At 47.9% G+C, this 17389-nt stretch overlaps 1 protein-coding gene across 1 annotated transcript; it reads right to left on the reverse strand.

The window, feature by feature from the left end:
• Positions 1–3503: 3503 nt before the first annotated feature.
• On the reverse strand, positions 3504–4328 carry LOC129716126 (probable G-protein coupled receptor 139). The gene has a single exon (XM_055666009.1). The coding sequence runs from the start codon at positions 4326–4328 to the stop codon at positions 3504–3506; it is 825 nt and encodes a 274-aa protein (XP_055521984.1).
• Between the last annotated feature and the right edge of the window lie 13061 nt (positions 4329–17389).

Genomic DNA, 17389 nt, shown 5'->3' on the forward strand with positions numbered 1-17389 from the left:
GCAGGGTTTTAGGAGCCGTTACTGTGGACGGAGAGAGACGGGGACGTGAGCGGCCATTGAGGGCGGTCAGGGTGCCGGTGAGCCCCCCCCCATCTGCTCGGTTTGCGGGCTGAGCTTCGAGGGGATGAGCTTTGATGGAGGACCACATGACGGGGCACAACAAGGAGAAGCGTTATGAGTGCGACGTATGAGGCAAGGCCTGGCAGTGCCCGAGCCTGCTGGAGATCCACCAGCGGGTGCACTCCGGCGAGAGGCCCTTCACCTGCTCCGACTGCGGCAAGAGCTTCAAGATGGCGAATAACCTGAAGTTGCACCGACAAGTGCACACGGGTGAGAAGCCCTATGGCTGTTCCACCTGTGGCAAGAGCTTTAGCCGGTTGTATGGGCTGCAGGTGCACCAGCGGGTGCACAGCAGTGAGCGGCCCTTCACCTGCTCATGACTGCAGAAAACGCTTCAAGTCGGCGCCGGATCTGAAGTTGCACAGGAGCCTGCACACCGGGGAGTGTCCCTACACCTGCAGCGAATGCGGTAAGGGCTTCAGCCGCTCCAACAGCCTGCTGTACCACCAGCGCACCCACACCGGCGAGCGCCCCTACACCTGCGCCCAGTGCGGCAAGGGCTTCACCCGCTCCACCCATCTGCTGAACTACCAACACACCCACACCAGCGAGCGCCCCTACACCTGTGCCCAGTGCGGCAAGGGCTCCACCCAGTCCAGTCACCTGCTGGAGCATCAGCGCACCCACATAGACGAGCGCTCCTACACCTGCACCCAGTGCGGCATGGGATTCACCAGCTCCTACAAGCTGCTGCCCCATAAGCGGGCTCACGCCGGCGAATGTTTCATCTTCAGTCCCGTGTGTGGAGAACGATTTTCCATGGCCTCCCACGCCCTGTCTCGCCAGCGTGTGCACACCAGTGGTTGGTACTACGACTGCCCGTACTGTGGTGAGGTGTTTGACAGCTCGCGGGCGTTGCGGCAGCACCAGTGGACCGGCTGCTGCCACTGTGATGCAAACAAGGGGGCTGCGGGAGCACCAGCGGATACACACCGGAGAGAGGCCCTTTGTGTGCACTGAGTGTGGCAAGGGTTTCTCCCGGCCTGACCACCTGCTGGAGCACTGACGAGTCCACACTGGCCAACGCCCCTTCACCTGCCTGCTCTGCGACAAGGCCTTTGCCCGCTCCTCCAGCATACTGGCACACCGCCACGTGGATAGGTAGGCACAGTTTAGGTAGACACAAAATGCTGGAAGGAATGGGTAACGTTTCAGGGTTGAGACCCATCTTCAGTGTCACCCATTCCTTCTCTCCAGAGATGCTGCCTGTTCCGCTGAGTTACTCCAGCACTCTGTGAATGTCACCTATACATGTTCTCCACAGATGCTGCCTGACCCGCTGAGTTACTCCTGTACTTTGTGTTAGTCATATTGTGGAAACAGGCCCTTCGGCACAACTTGCCCACACCGACCAACACGTCCCAGCTACACTTGGCCCACCTGCCTGTGTTTGGTCCATATCCCTCCAAACTTGTCTTATCCATGCAATTGTCCTACTGTTTCTTGGGATAGTCACAGCCTCAACTACCTCCTCTATGTTCAGTATATCCTTATCTGATTATATATCATGCAAAAGCTTTTCAATGTACCTCAGTACATGGGCAGAGCATTAAATAAGAAAGGTGCATTCATTCTGATGGGGTTCTGTAGGTTTCACAAAAGCGAGCTGAGGAACAGCAGTGGAACCGTGACAAGTCTTAGGTCATGCTTTGCTATGTCATGAGCTCAGTAAATGACAGAGTCGTTGAGAGTGTTGTACAATAGAGCACATTTGTACGACATCATTTTTTATTGAATTCCACAATTAATACAATAGGATATCTCAACAGGATCTTCAACTGTTCTCTGAACTTTGTCTGGGTCGCGGTGTACATAACAGTGTGTGTACAGCAGCTGAGCAGTTGCAGCATGAATCCTATTTCCTGTACATACACTGGTATAATTACGGAGCAAAAGCCCAGCCACCACATTCTGAACCATATGGTGTACACGAGAAAAACCGCCAGAGCAGGATGAAATTCCACGAGATCAGAAAGAGTAAATTGATGGATTTCCTTCTGCTGACCACTTCCGGGACAATTCCCCGATACTGTGAGCCCGGCGCCTCCTGCGGACTCTGGTCGCAGCTACAATGTGACTGGCCGTAAAAACGTTAAGGAAGAGGATGATGGCGAATGGCAAGCCGGGGCTGAGGAAATAATGAAGGACTTCGACAGACATCCAGATCCGCGATTCCATAAACTCGCGTGGGATGTACTCGGTCGATGAACTTGGAAGGGGAGAGATGGAGAGAGACAGAGGGCAAGAGAAGCTAGAGAAGTCAATGTTCGTAACGCTGGGGTGTAAACTTTAAGAGACAAATATGAGATGCTGTTCCTCCACTTTGTGCTGGGTCTGACTGACTATGGAGCGGGCCCAGGACAGAACGGTCAGTGCAGGAATGGGAGGGGGAGTTCAAGTGTTTAGCAACCGTACAAATCAGGTAGGTTTGGGCGGAATTGCGGAGAAGTTCAAAGAAAAGATCTCCGAGCCTGCGCTTAGTCTCATCGATATTTAGGAACGTTTAGCCGGAATGACCAATGCAAGTACTACCAAGTATCACGTTTTGAACTCCTGATCAAACAACCCACATTTATCCATACTCTGATTGGAGATAATAACCTCCAATGCTGTCAACATTCTGGAAAACCTCTCCAGCACCCGCACTAGATATTCCTTATTCCATCTTTAATAGGGTGCCAAGATCTACGCACAATACTACACATTCGGCATAACCAAAATATTATAAAGCTGCAGAATGGCTTGCTCATTCTTCTACCTGTCATGAGAAAATCGTCCTAAATTCTAAAGTGTCGTAGTAACGTAATAAGGTTACAAGGTCATACGTGATATGTGCAGAGTTATACCAGTCGGCCCATCAAGTCTATTCCTCCATTCAATCATAACTGACCTATCCTTCCTTCCTAACCCCATTCTCATGCCTTCTCCCCATAATCCCCGACACTCGTACTGATCAACAATCTATCTATCTCTTTAAATATAAGCGTTAACAACTTTATCACAACGCTTCGCCCGAATTAGCGATCTGATATGTCTTTTCTGCACCGTCTTCTATTCAGGGCATTCACATTCATGAATGTTGGGGCCTATCAGAACCTGGGAGGGATTGGTGACTGCGGGAATTGTTCCTCACATCGCCGAATTAAATTGGGTGCTGTGTAGCAGGGAACGATGCCGGTCCTGTTGGCATCCGGCATAGATTGAAGTGATGTTCTATCAGCGGCGCCAGAATTGAGATAGCAGCAGACATGCTGATTGTTCGGAGATCGCAGAAGATACGCCGCCTATTTTGCATGCAGCCGATATGCGGCTCCATGACAGACGCGGTGAATATCGGGCGCCGAAATCTTCACCTCGGATATTGTAATGCCTTTTGGTTTCGCTTAGGCCACGACTTTATTGATGAACCGAATCAAGGAGGTGACAGGATATTTTAAGGCGCTTATCATCTGCTCCCTAAACTTGGACTGGGTGACAGCGTAAATAATAGTGTTCGTGCAGCAGCTAAGATTCTTTAGCAAAGACCCAACTTCATGAACAAGGTATTCATAATCGTTGAACTCATAGCCTGTAATCAGATAATAGCTATAACCCACAACGTCAGTCAGCCACAGGAGGATGAAGCTGCCGGATAGCGTGAGAAGCAAAACCATTGACCTCCGCCTGCTCTCCATCTCCGGGTCACTGCAGTTCTCGCCCTTGCACTGACCCCTCAGTTCTTTACGGACCCGACTGGTTACTAAAATGTGGCGGACTGTCAGAGCGTTGAGTAGCAGGATTACAACGAAAGGGAGGAGAGGAGTTAAAATCCTATCGAAGCTGTCCAATCCCACCCAACCAGGCTCCGTGAAAAAGCTTGGTTTCAAGTAACAGAACCACAATACGCCATCGATTATCTGTCCCGCCTGAAATGTGAAGGCGAATGGAATGCTTTTCAGACAGAACAGAACGCCGATGATTGCGAGAACCGCAGCCGCTGTTTGCCGGGTACAATATTTTGTTTTCAGCTTCTGGCAACAAATAGCGATATAGCGGTCGAATGTGAAAGCGACGGTGAACCAAACGGAACAGTCAGTGGAGACACGGCGTAGCAGTCGGCGTAGAATGCACACGGCGGTGAAGTCGAGGAAATTCACCGGGAAGTAGTAAGAGTGGATCTGACGTAATATGACTTCAGCGATAATGACTAGCAGATCCGCTGCTGCCATGGCCACCAGGTAGCGACTCGTGCAGGTGGAGAGACCACATTTCCCCCGCGATAGGATCACGATCGCTATTAAATTGACTAGAAGGAAAAATAAGACAAGGTATATGAATATTGGTTGTAGTCTTGAGGAGAATTCCCCCTTCGTTCACCCCACTCACCACCAACAACTCCACAGTCACAGCTGTGGAATCTTTTAAGTTCCTGGGAACCATCAAGGACCTTAAGTGGGGTGCTACCATCGACTCCACAGTCAAAGAGGCACAACAGAGGATGTTCTTCCTACGGCAGATGAGGAAGCACAATCTGCCACAGGCAATGATGGTCCAATTCTACACCGCAATCGTCGAGTCTGTTTGGTCGAGTCTAGATGGTCTTGTTTGGCTCATCCACCAAGCACGACACCTGGAGGTTGCAGCGTATCGTCTGATCAGCAGAAAAGGTTATTGGCTGCAACATTTCGTCCATGATGAACTGTACAAGAACCAGGAAGCGAGCGGGCAAGATCATATCTGATCCCTCTCACCCTGGCCACAAACTCTTTGAAGCACTTCCCTCTGGAAGAATGTTTTTATTAACGTTAGGTTTCTGGGTCATCGTAACCTTTTTTTTGGACACACAGCCCGCACGTCCCTTGTATGTGGGCGGCCCCTTCCCTACGCACCTATATTAAGCAAATTCCTTGTAGGTATGTTACAATCAAAACCGATCGAATCGTCATTGGAACTTCTGCCCCACCCGCGTGTTGTGTGAATTTTTGTGGCGCTGTTAGAGGGGACGATGCCAGTTTTTTTGAGTCGGTGTTTTAAAACCGTCCTCCGGACGTCTTGTTGGGACATTCTAGTGCTGTTGCAACTGCCCCACCAAATGTCCCAGTTGCTTCTAGTCGATAAGCATTAACGATAATATTCGCCTGAAGACCCCGTCGCAAAAGGTCTAGTATGAGTGTGGTTTGTATTCTGGCTCTTGCATCTACATAGTTTGATTTCGTATTGTGTTACAAATGATCACTCGCTGTCAAGACCCGCGATTTTTTTATCTTTCCTTTTTTTCACCTGTTCCCAGGCGCCCCAGGGTTTATTAAATGCTTATTATTAAATTAAAGGTACGGTGCTAACTATTTCTACATTTACACAAATGCGGGCCGTCTAAGAAACCCTGTCACCATAACTTGTCGTTCTATGGCGAGTAGCCTCATTTTGGCGTCGTTATATCCGCAGTATTTTTCTGGCATTTGGGGGCACAAATCCAGCGCAATGTGAAACGTTCTAACCAGGCGCGGTTCAAAGGAAAGAACTAGAAGCCGATTAATGGACTTTTAATTTACAGCAATTTGACACTTGACTCCTTCCTTGCCTATATTGCTGTAAATGCGATTTAACAATAGTTTATGGTGAATCATTGTGACTATTATTTGGTACACTTAGGCTATTAAAACTGTTAATAGTTATTAAAAAATAGATAGTACTGTTTTTTAGGGGGTTGAATCTAGTTGTCATTTAGTTGATAATATTGCTTATCTCTCTTTGCCGGGTACACTAACTAAGGATATGCTTAATTTCAGGTAATCCAAGTACGACGTTGTGTTTTATGTGGTTTCCAGCAATGGTTCACCATCTATGATAACTGAAATATTTCAGTCAGTTCTCGAGGCATTTTAACGCAAGGTTGCCAATGCGGCTTGTGCTTGTGTCTGGTCGGACCGTAGGTATTCACCCCACGCCCTTTTTAGACTGAACTGCTCCATATTGTACGCACCCAACACGTAGTATGACGGGACCAGACACCTACCTTTTTCGACGGCACTGATAAAGAGCCATAAATTTTTTTATGCTTGAGCCACGTAGGCTTCTCATGTGCATATCATCCCCAGCCCCCTGTCTACATCACTAGTGTTATTTTATGTCTTATGTTGGGAACAACCTGCTTTTGCAGATTTTGAGGGGACTTGATTTTTAAATCTCAAAACATTATTTCCCCACGCTACTACAGACTCTGGTCTATTCCTTGTATGTGAATTACACGTACACAAGATAAATCATACTGCATCTGAAATATCTGCAATTAAATTCCGGCGGTTAGGACACCAGACAACACACGACTAGGAGTATACTTTTAGCGGTATATATCCCATGCTTTCAGCATTGTGTTGGTATGCCCCCCCCCCGCGCCCAGCTTTAGGTGAGTTTACGGCCTTCCAGTTTAATTTTTCGGACCCTTATTCGGATGATGTCAGCGGCGATGTGGGCCTAGCACGCACCACGGGAGTACGGAGACAAAGAAGACTTGCGGTGCTGCTCTATGTGTGTGGAAGGGTGGAAGGGATGGGGCGGAGGGGACCAGAAGGCTGTTTGGAAGACAATTCGACCAGAGACGAGGCTCGTTTTCTCATCTAGAACCTCATGCAGCGTGGTGAATACCAGACGGGATAGACTATAGAACGTAGAAGGAACTACGCAGAAACATGCCTTTCGTGCAGAAAATAAACGTGTACCGTTATCTCCTCTAACTAAAGGTCTTATATAGTATCCATTCCGTAATAGAAAGGAGACAGCGAAACTATCTCGAATATTCGTAAAAACCATATAACATCACTCACCTCAGTAATTACGGTGCACGCACCGCGTTTCAACGACAACAAGAGTCTATTTTCCACGTTGCCTCCAGTTCACCTAAAGCAGATGTCTAAACTTAATCAAGGTGTACATTCTCCATGCCTCTTGTAATATCGTCTATACTTCTATCTTGCCTCCACAGAAAAACAATTAAGAATTCAACCGTTCCCAATAAAAGCTGTGACCTCCCGTAACACAGTGCCTGCTCCATCGTTCCTAAAATCTACACCTTTCCCAGTAACCCACCCTAATATCCCATTCTCCTAATTTGGACTCTCCATATCAGACTAGGACTCAATTCATTTTATCATCTCTTCCCAACACTCTGTCCCCAGTCGTCTCCTCTCCTGTGAAATGTATGCCACTCCGTTTTATATTTGCCGTCTACGCTGTTGACATTTCATCCGTGGGGTTAGGTTAAAACTTCTGCCGATCAACAGGCACAGTCCTGTATCAATGCGTGACTTCCGGTCAGCTCTCTCCGCCTTTTTTAGACCTGTCACTTGACACAATCAATACATTGTATTGTAGAATTTCCTCGACTCCGAGACAGAATAATATTTCCTATTGGACCTCCTCTCAAGCATCTCTGATATTCTTTTAACCAGCATCGCATCCTCGCCCGTTCTCCTCTGCCTTCTCCGTGTGGGGGACTCACAATGATAAAAATACTCCAAGTTAGATATTTGATCGAGTGCAGTCAGGTTCTCAAAACTCCTAGATCTGGGGTACTGATAGATCTCCATTCAAAACAATCTAACAAAGAAATAACAAATATCATTGAGGTTAGGCTGGCCAAATACAAATCGTTTAAGCAAGAGTACAGGTACCGTTTATAAAAGCCCTTAGCCACCACATCTCCAAGGGTTAATAATGTGATTTATAGACAACTTTTCTGTCATCGAAAAATGGTTCGCGCTTTTGAGCTGTTACAAACAGGGACCGTTAACAGAAGATACAAAGTGGTGGGCTGCTGGTTCACCCACGAGGCACAAGAAGGTGAGTGATCTATTGATTTCGATGTTTGCCGCCCGCCCCGTGTTTGTGTTGCGGTAAAAGGATTGTGTTTTCATTTTGTCATTTATTGACCCCCCGGGTAGTGGTTAGCTTTGGTACGGTTTTATCAAATGCTCCTGGCTGCTAGTGCTTCAGTGTATCAACATTTAGTTTGACCTACTGGGAGATTTTTGCTGTGGAACGTTACGAGATTGCCCCAGATGGTGAGACCCAATACATTTAAATTTACATTATGACGAGGCATTGAAAGATAAACAATAGAAACGTATCACGAGTGCTATTTCAAAGGTTACGGTGGCCACTAACATATACGTGAGGTGTCAAGTCAACATTTAAAAAGGCGTGTTGGGAGGGAGAGTTTTTATGACTTTTTAATATAGAGAATAAAGGGGTGTTTGCACCGCTGTCCGGGGGTGGTGGAGGGCAGAAACGACAACGAGCATTAGACAACGTTTAGTGAGCCAGAAAGGTTATCAACAGAACGTGGGAGGGCGATGTACTGTATGATCACAGGTTGGCCTCTGCACCTCCGCATCACTTATATCGGGTGCACTGTTGTGATTTGGTGGGTTTCAAGGTCGAAATAATTGGCTTAGTTCCCAGCCTTTTTGTCAACACCGCAGTGGAATTATTTACATAATTACCACGTCCCATGTTACGTTCCCCCCCTGTCCGTAAGAACAAGCGACAGGGCATATTGTAAACGTTCATTTCCTAGAGTAACCCCTTAAGGGCCAGTCAGTGATTCTGAAGGGTGTTCCTCCGAGTCTCATTTCAGTGTACAAGGGGAGTTGCAATCCTTGAGGCCGCAAGTATGTACATTAAAAACAAAATTTTTTTTTTTGAAAAAGAAAACTGTAAGCATACAGGCACAGAGCAGGCAGTGAGGCAAGCAAATAGCACGTTCCGGCTCCCTTTATCTCGACTGACGATTTGAGGCTGACCTGCGCGTGAAGGCAGGAGGGCCATATAGCAGGCCCCTATGACCCTGGCGCCTCGCGAATGGGCGCACACATGCTGGAGTTATTATGTGATATTTTTCGGTCTCCTAGTTGATTAGGAATAGCATTCTTGCTATGAGGGTGACGGTGCAACGCCCGCCTACGTCTACGGGTGGAATCCCCGTCGAGTATTCCGGGACGAATCTATTCCCGTCTCGCACTCATGACGGATGCTGGTAGCCGTCCCGTTTTGGGTCAATTCAACGTTGCAGCAGAATAAGGATGAAGGTGTTGTCGTACTAATAGTCCTCTACACAGCATTGGCATTCCTTAGGCTAGATGCGGGCGGTTATTTCAATGTTTTCCCCTCCCGAGTGTTTGGGGGGCGTACAGAACCGGGCACCATTTAAGAATAAGGGGTCGGTTCTTTAGGATGGATGAACGGAAACACAGATTTTACCCAAAGAGATTTGAATCTGTAGAATTTCTTGTACATGCACGCAAGGGGAGCCGCATTCACCTGTGCTTTACATGCCGCGTTCGCATCGTATCGGTGGTTGCCCCGGATCACGGGAAATTGAGACAATTAGGTTAGCGGAGATACGTTTTGCTTTTTTTGTTTTGTGGTACTTGTCGTGGTCCCAATGTGTATACATCCCCTGTGTACTTTTTCGGTGCCGGGGTTGCCTTATATTGTGTAGTTCCTTCGGCTCTATTTTTGTCTGTCCTATTCTGCAGCTTTTCAGACGCCGCTGTTTTCTTAATATTGTATTTTGAACTTTCTAGTGTCTGCTCTCGCACTTTAAAAGAATCAATCGGCTTACACTTCTTCCTGTACGACCGCCCATATTCTGTCTTGGCCCTCAACTTTTGATCACAACATCCCCCCCGCTCTTCTCTTCGAATTCTGTATTTTTTAAGGCGTACGCTACTATAGTACCGCAAGGAATCCGGACCGTTTTTACAATTCTTCTCCACCGCTGTATTTATATGATTCTCTCCAGCTCTTGTTGTGCCCAAACGCGTGAGTACCACACTTAATTGTTTGTCATTTTGTTTTCACCCCCACCCGTCTTCGACTTATTTTGCGTCTGCTTTGACAACACCACCCTTTCAAACATCCCCCGTTTGTCTGCATCTTGCTCTGCGCCTTAGTCGGATACTGCGTTTGCATACACCCTCCCCTCCATGCAAATACGCCTGTGTGGACCCAATATCCATGCGGACTCTCTCGAGTAGCGTTCCCGCTCTTTTGTTGTCTTCCCCTAAATCTTCGCGCTTTGCTATACGCTATGTGTGCAACTTTGCGCAACGAATTCCCCATCACCAGGTTGTATGCGCCGCGCATACGCTTTGCCTGCTCCTCCGGCCTTCCGGGTGTCACGGAGCTTCTACATTTCACCTCAGCCCGCGGAGCCTGATGCACACACCTGTAGTGCGCCACGCCCCACCTCACCTAACTTGGACGCCGCCCAGCGGGTCACCGCGGGTAAGATACCTCCGCGCTGGCACTCGTCATTCCCTGGTGCACCCTTGGGTAGGCCCGTCGCAGCCCTCACGCTGTGACTACAACCCGCAGTTACTGCCGTGTGCCGTCTTGCCGTGCGCTATCAGTCCGTCATTTGTGAGAAGTTACGGTTCACCCGTGCACTGTGTTCCGCTAGCCTGCGCCACCCCGTGTACCCACCCGCACGCACTGGGCGTCTACTAGTTATGGCCTGTTCGCCTTCATCGACCCCATGATTTGCGTATCGGCGCGGGCCCGGTTCTACTGCAGTGTGGCGTCGGTTGGTGCCGCACTCCGCAGGGGCAGCATTGGTACCGGTTAGTCTCCCCGCACTCTGAGCCTCACGATTGTGCATAGCCTTGGTCACCGGGAGGGTTTACAGCGTCTGCTTAGGGATGTGGCAGGCCTATTGACATCTCTGTAGACCCTTAAGTACGTCCTGCCTGGCTACTCGGCTTCGTCCTCGCTTCGCAATTTGCAGTTCGCTTTGACTGTGGAGCCCCCTATGTATACACTTCACACCCCTTCGTTGTCGGGGTTTGACACCATAGAGATTGTTTCGGGGGGCAGTCCAGGACAAGGCTTGTTGTCCACGTTTGAGGATATTAAAGTGTGAATTATGCCTCTTAGGCGAGAGGGCCCCCCACAACGATTTCACACCAGAGAGTAGGGCATCTGTGGAACTGACCTCACGCCCATCCGAATGCGCCCATTTTTTTTTTTTTTTTTTTTTTTTTTTGTTTTTTTTCTTTTTTTTTTTTTTTGGTGCCAATAGGTATATTCACCACCCCGATTGGGCTATGATGTGTTCTCCTTTTTGTGGGGTTGCCATGAAGCGCCCCCCACCCCCCGTCTGATCAGGTAGTGCCTTTGTAGTGTGTTCTGAGTTGTTCTTGATCTGCACCCTTCACTCTCCCGTAGGTGCCTCAGGGGAGAGGTTATGGGATATGAGACGCTCAGGCCTCCTATCGTATATTCACACCATGATCATATTAACCTCATGGCTAGTGTGCAGATGGAAGGGCCGAATTAGCCCATATCTCTAACCGTACATTTCTCATTCATGGGGTCCTGCCAGCTGCTGTTTTTTCTGCGCCGTGGAACGCCCCTGCCCACAACTGAACGTCCTACCACCTGTTGGCAGATTCCCCAGACGTCTAGATTGCATACATTTCATGTGTGTCAATTATGCACAAAGACACCCGTGCAGGTCCAACTCTACATGTCCCAGTGTGCTGTCCTCTTATGCATGAGCAGCGTGTCGTCGAGCACGCCTCGTCTCGGTTCCAAAAATTTCCCCTCCCATTACCCGCCCCCCTCCCTTTCTACGTTTTGACTGATCCTACTTACCTGTCTAACGTGTGCTTTATATGGTAGGTGAGACCAGTCCCCTGCACTACATGTGTGGGTTATCTATTCATGGGCGCTGTGACCCGTACATCCACACCACACATGGGGGTGTGTAAAGTACTAGTTACCTCTCTGATTCCTCCTAAAATCGTTTTCCGTCTTCACCATTCTTAAATTTATGGACCATTGCCTCCCCTTATTAATTCCATGAACTGGGACACACGCGACACAGTGGATCTGCCGCTGTTAGTCCTCAATGTTTTATATAGCACTATAAGGACACTCGCCCTTGTGCGCTTCAAGACAAAAAGCAGCAGTTTTTCACTCAATCGCTCCCTATATGTCTTCCCAGTATCAACCTTTTTGTTGTTAGCCGCCACCCACCTCTTCTGTTTTGCAACCAGTGGGTAACCGTATTAATTTTCCCACTCCTCTTGACCGCATCTCCCATCGCATCACATGGTGCTTCAGAGGCACAAGTTGAAAAACCTGTCGCAGACTTTTTTTCCACTCGTTATTGTTTCGATCTCATCTCCCGCTTCTACGTCTTTCTTTAATCCGACTTATCGCTATACTCCTGTTGTACTCTTTTTCTCTTGTTTTGTATATAGCCAGTTTTCATCTATGAAATCAATAGATATATCATAGTATTATGCAGAGCCCCGTAGGCCATTCGGAACTTCGAGCCTGCACCGCCGTCAATGATGATACACTGGCCTGATATCCAAACTTCAGGATCTTTACTGTTATCTCATACCCCCGATACCTTTAGCCACAAGGGCTTTTACATTGCTCAAATCCACTTTAAATAGAGCCAATTATTACTGCATCAATACCTTTCGTTTGTCCGCAGCTGAGAGGAATTTCTTCTATTTGGTTCATCATCAACTTTCTCTGTGCGATTCACTTTTCAGGGTGCAATCCTGACATAAAGTTCCCTTATTTTCATCTATGCTAAAGGATGCACGAAGATAGGGGACACTTGTAGGAAACATACAGCGGCACTCGGGTACAGTTTCGCGGTCACTGCGAGTGACCTGTCCAGACAAAACACACACGTTCGTAGGTCCGATCTTGCTCAAACCATGCTCTCCATCTGTGGGAGTTATTATCTTTGGTAAGTCGTAACGTATGCACTGGCGTGAATAGTACATTTTGCCTCCGCACTGTATCGTTCCCGTTTGCCCTACTACACGTCTCATGACTTGACGTATAATGGTTTGGTTCATGCATAAGTAGCGGGTTTGATGCCTACGGTGGGTTTTAGCAGCAACCGCAAACTTACTCTTTTGCTGGACGTCACTATGTGTATCATGCGTTTTGCGCAATAGATAAGCCGTTTAAGTACATATCTATGTGACTATGTGTTCAGCGGACTGAAAAGACCGCCACCCTCCGCCATTCGTATAACAGCCACCGCACACAGAGATGTTCATGAATGAATAAACTACATAATGTGATTGCGCAGAATTTTACGGTCCATTCTGGCAAATTATCCGCTCCTAGCCGCTGGCACGACACACACAAGTTGGCGTCACTCCCGACATGCCATAATCCTTAGAGCGAAAGACGGGTTGGACAGTCTTCGGCCGCGATCCTTTTCAGACGTCCTGAAGGGCTGGGGTCCTCGACCAAAATTTCTCGTAGTAGAGGAACTTACAAAATTCTAAGGGGTTGGACAGGCATATCGATGGCAGGAAGATTGACTTCCCGATTGTTTTTGGGGAAGTCCAGGAAACAATGGGGTCACAGCTTAAGGATAAGGGTGAGGAAATCATTTTAAAACTAAAGATGGAGAAGAAACCTTTTTCACACAGAGAGTGGTGAAATCTTACTGGAACTCTCAGCCGCAGGGGATCGTCGAGGCCAGTTCATTTGTATATTTTAAGAGGGAGTGGCGATGTGGCCCTTGTGGCTAAGGGGGATCAGATGGTTGTTAGGAGAGACAAGGTCAGGTAGATATCTATTGGATGGTTTGGTTCATGCCTATTTGGACCAGATCCTATTGAATGGCGTGCAGGCTCGAAAGGGCCGATTCATCGGCTAACTCCTGCACCTAATCTAGTTGGGCACCTATTTTGTTTCTTACTGTTTTCTAGAAAACGTCACCAATGAGTTCTCTCCCTGAATGATGCCGCCCGACTGATTTACTCCAGATTGGTGTGTCGACTTCAATGGTAATTCACCAGCATCTGTTTAGTTCGTTACTATCACACTTGTTCAAAGCCGGCTGTTCTCATCTCCAAATCTTAAGCACAGTCACGGCCTACCCCCTTAATCTTTGACACATGTACGATCACAGTAAATTATCGATCTCTGCACTGATATATTATTATTCACTGACATGGTCCAGGTCATTCGTGGCAATAGGAAATTCAACCTGTCACCACCCATACGTAACGCTATAATTTTTGCCCAGAAATGATTCTCCCCACCCCACTTCCCTTTCCCTCTCTATAGTACCCCCTCTGCATGTCTGTTGCCTTGGCTAGAGATTGACCGTCTCTTTAGGATCCGTAACTCGAAGTTTCAGTCACCTCATCCGCTTCGTCCTACGATCTCCCCAAGCGTGGAATGGAAACATCAACTCTCACATTCACTGGACGAAGCCTTTTACTTGGTCTTGTACGTTGTCATTTTTATACGATTTTAGGTCAAGGACCACCCAGGTGCCGCTGTTTGCCGTTGTCATAACCACCAGCTTCATTCATATGTACCCTCCGGTCACATGATTGTGAAGATTCCATATTCCTAGCATTGGTACTTGGTGAGATTCCGAAACTGATGGAAATTATGTTTCCGCCAATCCATGTTCGATACTTTGTTCCAAATGTAAAACCAGATATTTGTTGTCGTCTTCGTTTTTATTTGCCTCTTCCGTTGCCCCGGCGATTATGACAACATATTTAGCAGGTCACACAAGTAAACATCATCACGTTGACCACAGGGGGTAGATATGTGAGAAAGGACAACTGTAGATGCTGGTTTAACCGAAGATATTCAAGAATTTACTAAATCCAAGGACCCGACATTCGTTTCCAGCAATTCACAACGTCTCACCCACCACTCCTTTACGGTTGGACACAGGAGCCCAGCAGTGTTCCATTCTCACGGAATCGTTTATCTCCAATCCAATGCTGAAGGATCGTACACAGAATGCTGGTTCTTGTAATCGGCGTCAGGAGCATCTCGCAGAACATGGATTGGAGAAGACGTTGGATCGAATCTTTCCCACTTGAGTATGATTGGGGGAAGTCCTTTGGTTCCACCGCTCGGAGCCCTTTCCCGCTCGGGAAAAAAAAAAATCAACCTAATATCCTTATGCGTTGTAAAACGCTATGGACCGCGGCATTTCCCACCACCAATGGAAGATTCAGGAACGAATAGTTGAGGAACTCCGCGGGGACAGGTCCCATTTTGAATCGAAGAGATGGGGTTAAATGTGTTAGTCACAAGTAAGGTCTACCGACTTGTAAAATTACCTATGCTTTATCCAAATCTGATGCTTCGCCGCGGAGAACACCAAAACATTTGCCTCCATCTCGGTGTAAACCAAACTCTGCAGCTTCCTTCTAAAGCAGAAATAGTTTCTTGATCAGGCGAGTCGCTGACTCCAGAACTAGACAGTAATCTACGAGGGTAATTTGGATGACTCGCGGCACAAGAGTATGGGAGTTGATCTGAAGGACAAGTGGGTTTTTGTTGGAAAGTGGGGGGGGGGGGGGGGGGGTTGGGTGGGGGGCAAGTGAAGGGAACGAGGTTAGCGAGTGGGGAGCAGATACACACATAAAGTCATTTGAGAACGCCTCAGGTGGAAGGTCAAACCAAATGTTCAGCAGTGAAGGAAGAAAGTAAGATCTCCTGCCACATTCTTCCATTCGAAGCCCGCGGGCGATGGTAAGTTCGGACGGCCCCGGTAGGCGCTCGGGCGATGTACGGGCCCCGCGAAGGGCAACGTCACATGGTGGAGCACCGGCGGCGGGAATGCACGCTGGCAAAGGATTGGGCAGAGGCGTAAAATGTGGCGGTGCAGAGCTAAATTGTGTCTTCAGTCTCCCTCTCCCCCCCTCATCTTCATACCCCCCTGTGCCTACCCAGCCGACGGATCGGGGAGCAGTGCCATCTGATGGGGTGGACAGGGTGACGACCAAGGGGGGACACGACCAAGGGGCTCTGGCCGTGTTCCGGTTGGGGGATGAGACTAAGAGCGGAGCTGCGGGACATCGAGGAGCTCCTCGTTGAGACCCTCATCATATGGAAAAAGGACCAACGTTTACTAAGCCAACCCTGTCTCTACGTATTTATATCTCGAGTGGTCCTGCTTCCAGTGGATAGCTTCATGCTTTGAATACCCCTATGATTTCTTTCTCCACCTGCTGCAGCAGTTCTCGCCCTTTCATCTTTCGCGAAGATGCGATGTCATTAATGCTTTTATTTAATTTGAAAAGTGTCGCATTTACACTTTTCATTATCAAATACGTTTCCTTTTTATTTGATCATCACTTAGCACCTCAAAGCTGTTATCCAAAGGCCAAAGTATTCTTTCATCATGCCTCTCCATGTCAGAGAGGACCCAGCGCAGAAAGTTGGAGGAAACACACCTCGTTATTTTGCTTACGTCTCTTTCCCCACATCGGCTCATGAACATGACTTATCTAACTTCAGTAGCCATTGCTGGCGCAATAATTTTATTCCCTCCCTTCACAGTTCACCGAACAGTCAAACTGTCTCCGTCTACCATTGTATCTCTATACCACCCACTCCACGAAATTAGTACGATTACATGGCGGCTTGCTGCTGTTTGCCCCTTACATCAATCAATTGGTGAGACTGCACAAGGACATTGGTTAAGATGCAGAGGAAGTTGATCATAAAAAAGTAGCCCGGAAAGAAGAAAAGGTATTATTGATCAGCTGGACGAAGCCGACCGCGGGAAGTTTTAAGAGCATTAATGCAGATTACGTGCGAGGTTAGCACTTGGCAAGATAATATGGGGAGTATTTTGTACAGGGCATGACGGGGCCGTGGGGGTGTGTGGTGGAGCAGGCCGATTGAGAGTCAGGTGCATATTGTCCCGCGAGTGGAGTCACAAATAGGCTGGTGGTCAAAACGTTTTCGGTACACCGCTTCATCAATCAAGAGTTATTGAGATATGTTGAGTTATTATTGTTGTGATAACACATGTCAATTAGAGACACGCGTCGCGCTCAGCTTTCTTACCCGCCATAGGACGGTTTGGTGCTGGGCTGGTGGAAGGGGTGTAACGTAGGATTGACGGGGATCGGGCAGGTCTTCGGCGCCTGAGCTATACTGAGAAGTTGACAGCTAGCTCTTATTCATGGGCGCAGAAATGCTCGAAAGTGTTCTGAGAAAGGTATATAAACTCATGACGGTTAAAGATAGGGTGAATGCAGGGAGTCATGTAACAGAATAGGGGAATTAAGACCAGTGAAAGTCGTTTAAGGAGAAGACCAAGAGTGCAATAGAAAACTGTAGTCAATTGTCAGACAGTAGGTAGGGTTATTGTCAGAGTCGCAGATCAGACATGTACACAGCAGCATTTCACTGCATTTGGATGTGCGGTGGAAGGGAAACGTATTAGATGTTATGGCGGCAATCGAGGTGCAGGGGATAC

The sequence above is a fragment of the Leucoraja erinacea genome, unplaced genomic scaffold, assembly GCF_028641065.1.
Source record: "Leucoraja erinacea ecotype New England unplaced genomic scaffold, Leri_hhj_1 Leri_1714S, whole genome shotgun sequence".
Taxonomy (NCBI): domain Eukaryota; kingdom Metazoa; phylum Chordata; class Chondrichthyes; order Rajiformes; family Rajidae; genus Leucoraja; species Leucoraja erinaceus.

What these genes read in the sequence shown, in the direction of transcription:
- LOC129716126 (XM_055666009.1), bottom strand. Translation starts at nt 4,328, where the DNA reads ATGGCAGCAGCGGATCTGCTAGTCATTATCGCTGAAGTCATATTACGT.